The sequence below is a fragment of the Sminthopsis crassicaudata genome, chromosome 2 (genome assembly GCF_048593235.1).
Source record: "Sminthopsis crassicaudata isolate SCR6 chromosome 2, ASM4859323v1, whole genome shotgun sequence".
Taxonomy (NCBI): Eukaryota; Metazoa; Chordata; class Mammalia; order Dasyuromorphia; family Dasyuridae; genus Sminthopsis; species Sminthopsis crassicaudata.
Window position 1 is genome coordinate 623455021 of NC_133618.1, and position 8194 is coordinate 623463214.

Sequence of the window (8194 nt, forward strand, 5' to 3'; positions counted from 1 at the left end):
GTTAGACACAACAGAAAAAATGACTAAACCCATAATTTAAGAAGAGAAATTGGCATATAGTGGGAAATTATAAACTAAGCATGGAATACATTGAATTGAGTGGAAAAGTAGAGGAAAATTCAAATGAGGTAAATTGATAAGTGATGGTAGTACAAGGAGTCTAGAAGTGAGAATGGGAAGCAGAGTTCAACTTCTTTCTCTGGAATTAGTGAATAGTTACATGAAAACATGTAACAAGTACTGGAAATACAGCTAAGGATTCAATATTTCATAAAGCTAGAATTCAGTGACACTCAGAAGGTGGAAGGAGAATAAGCTGTCTACAATGAAGCAGTTTGTAGTTTATAGTGTGGGTGCTTCAGAGGGTATAATGGATGGTTGTTAAGGGACAGGTCAATTCCCCAAGAGCCTCCACAGCTGTGGATCATAGCATCTGAAGGAGTTGCAAGGGAGCCTTTGATGACACAGGAGTTGCAGAATGAGATAAATTGGAGGCAGAGGGAAGAGGAGAGAGGTCAGACAATGCAAGCCTCTCAGTCAGAGAGGTCAGTCTCCTTGTATTATCCTCTCACAAGAGGAGATCCATTCACTGGTCTGAGTTGGATCTCCAGCGGCCACTATCAGGTAGCTACCCTGTATTCCAACAGTTCTCCCGTGAATTCCAACAGATGGTGTGGGCAAATATGGAACAGACAGAATTTAGGTGAATAAGGATGATAAAGTTAACAACAGGATTTCAGGGAAAAGGTTATTTCTGTCTAATGGGAATGAGATTATACCTATGCAGTACCCTAAGGATTTGAAGAGTAAGAGATGGAGAAACTTTTTAACAACAAAGGAATTGGTCCAAGATCAATAAAATGGACAGAGTTGCACTGATGAATGAAGATGAGTAGAATATCTCAAATCTCTGTGTAGCCTCTTGATTCTCTGCCTTATACAATAATCTGGTGTTTCTGGTCTACAAAATGATTTTTTTTTTGAAGCAACAGAATTGCCAAGTATCACAACTTTCATATAATTGTGTTTTTAAGGATATAGAATCAATAACATTTAACATTAATATATGCATATTTTCTGCATCTGAAACTAGATCATAATGAAGCAAAGAAGTAAAATGAAATTTCTGGGACCTTCTTGATTTAATCAAGAATTAACCTGACCCAATGGCATCAATGAATCAGACATTAGTCACTGAGTTCCTCATAAAAGCATTTTCAGAAACTCCTCACCTCCAGTCCTTGCTCTTTGTCTGTTTCCTCTTCCTCTACACAGTGGCCCTTTCAGGAAACATCCTCATCTTTGTTACAATAAGTTTTAATACAGCATTGCACACACCAATGTACTTCTTCCTGATTAATTTAGCCATGGTCGATGTCCTCTGCACTTCTACAATTCTTCCGAAATTATTAGAAAACACGATGGGTGGGAAAACTATTTCCTATGGAGGATGCATGGTCCAGTTATTCTTTTCCACTTGGTCTTTAGGGGCTGAGTTGCTTCTCTTCACGGCTATGGCTTATGATAGATATGTGGCCGTCTGCTACCCACTTCACTATACCACCAAGATGAGTAAGAAGGTTTGTATGCTGTTAGCCATGAGTGTTTGGGTGATCAGCTTCATCAACACTAGTGTACATACTGGCCTAATGATAAAACTGTCTTTTTGCCATTCTAACATAATTAACCACTTTTTCTGTGAGATACCCCCTTTACTGAAGCTCTCCTGTAGCCCTACCTACCTTAATGAAATTATGACTTGCATAGCAGATGTATTCCTAGCTATGGGAAATTTCCTGATCACGATGTTCTCCTATGCCTGCATTATCTCCAGCATCCTGAAAATCCGAACCACTGAGGGTAAAAAAAAAGCCTTCTCTACCTGTTCTTCCCACCTCATTGTGGTCAGCATGTATTACAGCACTATAATTTACACCTATATGCGACCATCTTCCAGCAACTCATCGGATAAAGATAAATTTGTGTCTGTGATATACACTTCTGTGGCTCCCACCCTCAACCCTCTCATTTACACCTTGAGGAACAAAGAAGTCAAAGCGGGTCTCAAGAAATTATTCTCTTTCTTCAGCAGAAGATGATTCTTCCAAACTTCTATTCTTGTGATTGAGGAGAACTCCAAAGGCTCTTCTTATTTACCTGACTTTGTTTTAGAATTTGGATAAAGGTCAAGAATTATCAGTCTTCCAACACGTGTTTTGGTTGTTCAGGAATGCTGCTATACTTTCTAGTTGAATATTAATCAATTATTTATGCTTCTTTCAATTTGGAATTTTGATTTCCATAGTGATCTACTTTATGGTTTTTTCTCCATATATTTATATAATATTTGTGCAACCTTATATTATGTAACATAGTAAAATTTTGCAGATTTTATAAAGAATCACTTGGAGATCATATGGAAACAGGAAATTTCCTATTGGCATCCTACACCATTAATCAGTCAATAAACATTTATTAAGCACATACTCTCTGTGTGGAATTGTGCTAAGCACAAGGGATTTTTTTTAAAGTAAAAAAAAATGTAGTTCTCCATGGCTGTCACTGAACTTGTCTCTAGATCTAGCTGTTTTTTTTTTGTTTGTTTTTTTTTTTTACTAGTGAAAGCTATGAGTGTGTGTGTGTGTGTGTGTGTGTGTGTGTGTGTGTGTGTGTGATGGTGTCTTTGTTGAAAATAAAGTTTGTTTTGTTTGTTTTGTTTTTCTTTTATCTGCAAAACAACATTAAAACAAAAATGTCTACCACTTATTCTCTACATGATCCAAGGCAAGTCACCTTTCTCAAACTCATTTTATATTCTGTGATGAGAGAAAAATATTTATTCTGCCTATCTCACAAAGTTTTCAGAAGTATAAAATGAGAGAAAATATTCTAATAGGCATTCCCTCTTTTGAGGGAAAGCATCTGTGCAAAGAAAATACTCAAACCCAATTTACCAATGAAAAAAATGGAATTACAAAGTTGTTCAGTAACATTCATTAAAATAATTGAGCAGTAAAATTGGGAATCTGGTATGAATTTTCTGTCTTCATAGTCAGAAAAATATTTTGCTATGCCAGGCTGTCTACTTTAAAATAAGTGAAAATGCTTTAAAATACTATGCTAATTTTTCCTCCTATAGGAAGGATGTTTAATTATTATCTTTTTCTTGCTGGTTCAATTGGCATGGCATAATGGCACATAATAGGTAAATTGATTTGAGTAGTACTGCCATTTTATTATGTGGGTTTAGTGTACACTTGAACAATTAATATTTCCCAAATTCATTTTTATAAAGAATATTTTTAGTTTTATTTATAAATTCACATAGGTAGAGCTGCAGGGGAATTTCCAGTTTGGTTCTTAGCAAATAAATTCACATGTATTTTACTTTTTGTAATTATTTTAAGGGATGTTCATCTTCTATCTTATTCTGTTGGAGTTGATTGGTAATATATATGAAACATGATGTAAGTTTATTTTTCCAATCAAATAAATATTTATTAAATAGCTACAATGTACAAGGTACTGTCCTAAACACTGGGGATATAATTTTGATTTTTAAAGATGGTCCCTGCCCTAGAGGAGCTTACAACTAATGGGAAGAGACAACACACAAAAGTAGGAAGAAAAAGAGTGGAAGGAACATTGATAGCTCCCCAGAATAATGACATATGTTTTCTGTGGAGTTCAACACCAGGCAGAGAGTAGCAAATGCAAAGTCAAATGTGCTTAAAAATCCTCTGCCCTCTATAAAGAGAGGTAATGGGAGGAGTTTGGTACTCTGCTTTCTAGTTCTCTAATTAAAGGGGAGAGGAATCTGAGAGAGGTGTGTCAATCATAGCATTACTTAGTTGTGTGATAATGATATTATTCCTGATGAACTTATTCTGGGAGGAAGATCTATTTCCATGGAGTTTAAAACTTCAGACCAATAGAGTTTAATCCTAAAACTTCATTGAATTTATTATTTATTTTAATTTTCTTTGGTTCAGTATTTTAAAGTATTTAATTTTTAAAAAAGCAATAATATTATTTATATTTGCCTATTATATATTCTCTTAATTTTGTAAAAAAAATATAAAATTTTACAAATTTGTAAATTGTAAAGATTCCCTTGAATTTTAATTGACATTCTTAATTTTTCAATTTCAAAAATTTATAGATTATGTTCACTCAGGAAAGCTTGCTTTGCAGCATAATAAACCAAGTAAAATTAACCATACAATGACCTTATAAGAAAGTATATTCCTCATTCCACATTTGTAGCAGTTATATCCTACTTTTCATAAAATTGTGTTTAAATTAACAAGAGATCATAACAGACAGAAAAACAGATAGAGGCAGAGAAACAGACAGAGAGAAAGGGAAGGAAAGAACTCTGCTACACTAGTACATTTAGTCATAGCAATTAGTGGTTCCCAAACTCTATGGGGTGCCATCTCCAAAGGCATAGAATCAACTTTCAAATTTACTAAGAATTGATATTTGGACTGTTCCCTTACTGATTTTACTGATTCACATGATGTCTGGATTCTCATTCAACAGATAATGCATTCATTTATGTTCCCTCTTCTTCTCCTCCTTCTCCTCCTCCTCCTCCTCCTCTTCCTCCTCCTCCTCCTCCTCCTCCTCCTCCTCCTCCTCCTCCTCCTCCTCCTCCTCCTCCTCCTCCTCCTCCTCCTCCTCCTCCTCCTCCTTCTTCTTCATCTTTTATACACCAGATATATGCATGGGTAATTTTACACCATTGACAATTGCCAAACCTTTTGTTCTAATTTTTCCCTTCTTTACCTCTACCCAGATGGCAGGTTGACCAAATACATGTTAAATATGTTAAAGTATAAATTAAATACTATATATATATATATACATGTCCAAACAGTTGTTTTGCTGTACAAAAGAATTGGACTTTGAAATAGTGTACAATTAGCCTGTGAAGGAAATCCAAAATGCAGGCAGACAAAAATAGAGGGATTGGGAATTCTATATAGTGGTTCATAGTCATCTCCCAGAGTTCTTTCGCTGGGTGTAGCTGGTTCAGTTCATTACTGCTCTATTGGAATTGATTTGGTTCATCGCATTGTTGAATATGGCCACATCCATCAGAATTTGATCCCACTTCTTTTATTTAGATAATTGCTTAAAACGAACCCAATTGAAGTCATAAAAATAGCTTCTCAAATTCCTACTTTGTGAAATATACTACACAGTCCTTTTCAGCTTGCTTTGCTGGTATTTCTAGGCTGAGATGGGCAATGAAGCTCTCCAGATGGATATTTGAAATCTTGATTCCTCTACTGACTTATAAGTTACCTTATCCTTTCTGGAAAGTGACAGAAGGTCATCACTAAAATATTGATTGTTTATAAGATCTAACAACAAGGAGTAATTCCTTCTTTGCTGCATGAACCACAGGGCTTGGTTATGAAACTTTCTCTGAGTTTCCATGTCTTCATCTATAATACTATGGTTGTATTAGTCAGTCTCTAGGATGTCTTCCAAATCCAAATGCTGGATTCAACTATATGTATTATGGTCCACTATGCTGAGAAGAAGTCAAATTAAAAATAACTCCTGAAGCTTCGCAGCCAGATGTGAGAGCTAGCTCTTGTTGGAACTCAGCTACTTCCACCCTCTCTCATTAGTGAAATTGACCTTTCTCAAGTGGCACTAAGACCAACTTCCAAATTAGACATCCTATGGCAAAACAGCATTGTGGGAGAGTGGTCATTAAAGACCAAAGAGCAGGTGGAGGTATAGGAGATCAGAAGTTTGGTCAGCCTGGGGCATCTCAGCCACTGAATTTAAGAACAGAGAGAATTGGAACAGACTGCCAGTGTGTGAGGTGTTACATCTGGCCAGAAGAAAAGGAGACCAGGATCTATCTGGGAACAGTTATATACTTTCTGAAGTCACATGCTTTAGGAACTAAGGCTAGTGAAAAGTATAGGTATTGGGATAGGTGGAGACACATTGGAGTTCCAACCTTCAAGGGATCTGCCATCAGAGACTGAATGATAGGGGAATATAGAAGGAAAAAGACTGCAGCTACCAAAGATCTCCAAAGAAAATTAATTTTTAAAAAGTTAAAATAAATGAACATGCTATCTATTAATAACTGAAGGGAAGATGGCATCCAAACAAACGGAAAAATCTCTGAGTGAATATAACACAAGACAAAGAAAAATGAAGCAAAATGGATTCCCAAGACAGTATGGAAGCACAGCAGGTTGTTCCTGAATAGTGCAAGAAAGAAATAAGAATCTTTAAAGAAGAATGTATGTTGTATACAGGAGAAATAATTGACAGAATTGAAAAACTTGAATCTAACTTAACAAATCTCTCAAAATTGAAAAAAAAAGAGAAAATGGTTTAATTTTATGGGAAACACAAAGTAAAGAAGAAATAAAATTATAGGAACCATGAATAAAAGAAAAGTGTAGAATAGATATAAAAGAGAATGAATGGAGATCAAGAAATACTGAATATTTAAAAACTAACAAAATAAAGCACAGAAGAGGAATGGACAATTTTAATAAACTAATGGAGAAAGAAAAATAGAGGGATAATTAAATTATGTGAAAGGAAGAATGGGAAAGGAATTAATAAATAAACTTCAAAAACTAGGGGAAAGAATGACAAATGGGTTAGGAAGAATGGGAAAAAGTATTTATTTTATTTATATATTTGTGTTCTTTTTTGCATCATTCTTTTTATAATTTTGAATTCAAGATTCTCTCCTTCTCCAGCCATTGGGAAGGCATGCAATATGATACCCTTTATTCCTGTAAAGTTAATCAAAACATTTCTGTATTAACTGTGTTGGGAGGTGGGAGAAGGAAGAAGTCAAAAAACTATGAAAATGAAAAAGTATTCTTCAATCTGCACTCAGTAGTCTTTCCAGAGATAAATGGCGTTTTTCATTATGAATCCTTTGAAATTACCTTGGACCATCGTGCTGATCACAGTAGTTTAAATCTTTAATAGTTGACTATCATTGGAATATCTTCTTCTAAGAACTAGTGTTGTCACATTCAACATGTTTCAAATATTTTCATCATTATAAAATTATTTGTTTTTGATTTGTTTTTTAGTATTTTAAAGAATTTAGCTACTTAGTATCCAATTACTTTTGAATACTTATTATCTTCAGTAAGTCTTCATTTAATATGTTATTATATTGTGAGTAACAAAGGATTGCATAATACATATGTTATATAGAAGATACATCATATTATTCACACAAAAGCACACACATGCCTTTGCACATTTATGAAAGTTTTGTACTCTCAGACATTAAATTTTGCAGAGGCATTATGTACAAATTATATATACATATATATGCACACACAAGATTATGTATGTTTATATATATATAAATGAGTACACACATGCATATTTCTTATATGTATACACACATGCTTCTTTTCATTTTCATCCAATAATTGTCGCAAGAATATTGTATCCAATTTTCCCAAGATTCTATTTAAATTCTTCATTTATTTATTCATTTCAGATTAGATTTATCTAGGACTGATAGGAGTTAATTGAGATTCTTCCATTATTATAATTTTATTGTTTTTTATTTATAATAAATTTTGATCTTTAAGAATTTATAAGATAGGCTATTGGGTGAATACATGTTGAATATTGAAATAAATTCACTTTACCTTTGAACAAAATGCAATTCACTTTTTTTTCATTTTTAATAGAAATCTATTTTTCTGATGACCTTCCTGAAATTATAGTGGATTCCCCTGCTTTTCTGTGTTCATCTGAGGCATAATGAGCTTTACTGGAAACTTAATTCAAGTATGTCTTTGTTTCAAGCTTATTTATTATAATGGACTTCTTTTTTTTTTTGAAAAATTGCTTTCTAATTCATTCTTCTAACTTCTTTTATTTTACAGATGAATTCATCTCATGTGCACTCACAATTATGATAATTGTTTATTCCCTTCCATTTTACTCTCATATACTTTGTCTTTTCTGTATTCCTTTCTTTCTGTTTATTTAAGTTTATTACTCTTTCTCCAATTTTTAGCCTTTTCCTTACCAGCCCGTTTCCAAATTTAAGATTTTTAAAAATACCTTATAACAAATAGTTAGCTGAATCTAACTTACCAAATGGTACCAAAGGTACCAAAAGGGAAATCCCTTTTACTCTTGCTTTTTCTTATATGTATCCCTGTTC

General features: G+C 33.8%; 1 protein-coding gene across 1 annotated transcript; it reads left to right on the forward strand.

The window, feature by feature from the left end:
- The first annotated feature begins 1166 nt into the window (after window positions 1–1166).
- LOC141553002 (olfactory receptor 13A1-like) lies at window positions 1167–2099 on the forward strand. Its single transcript, XM_074284871.1, has one exon. The coding sequence runs from the start codon at window positions 1167–1169 to the stop codon at window positions 2097–2099; it is 933 nt and encodes a 310-aa protein (XP_074140972.1).
- The last annotated feature ends 6095 nt before the right edge of the window (window positions 2100–8194 follow it).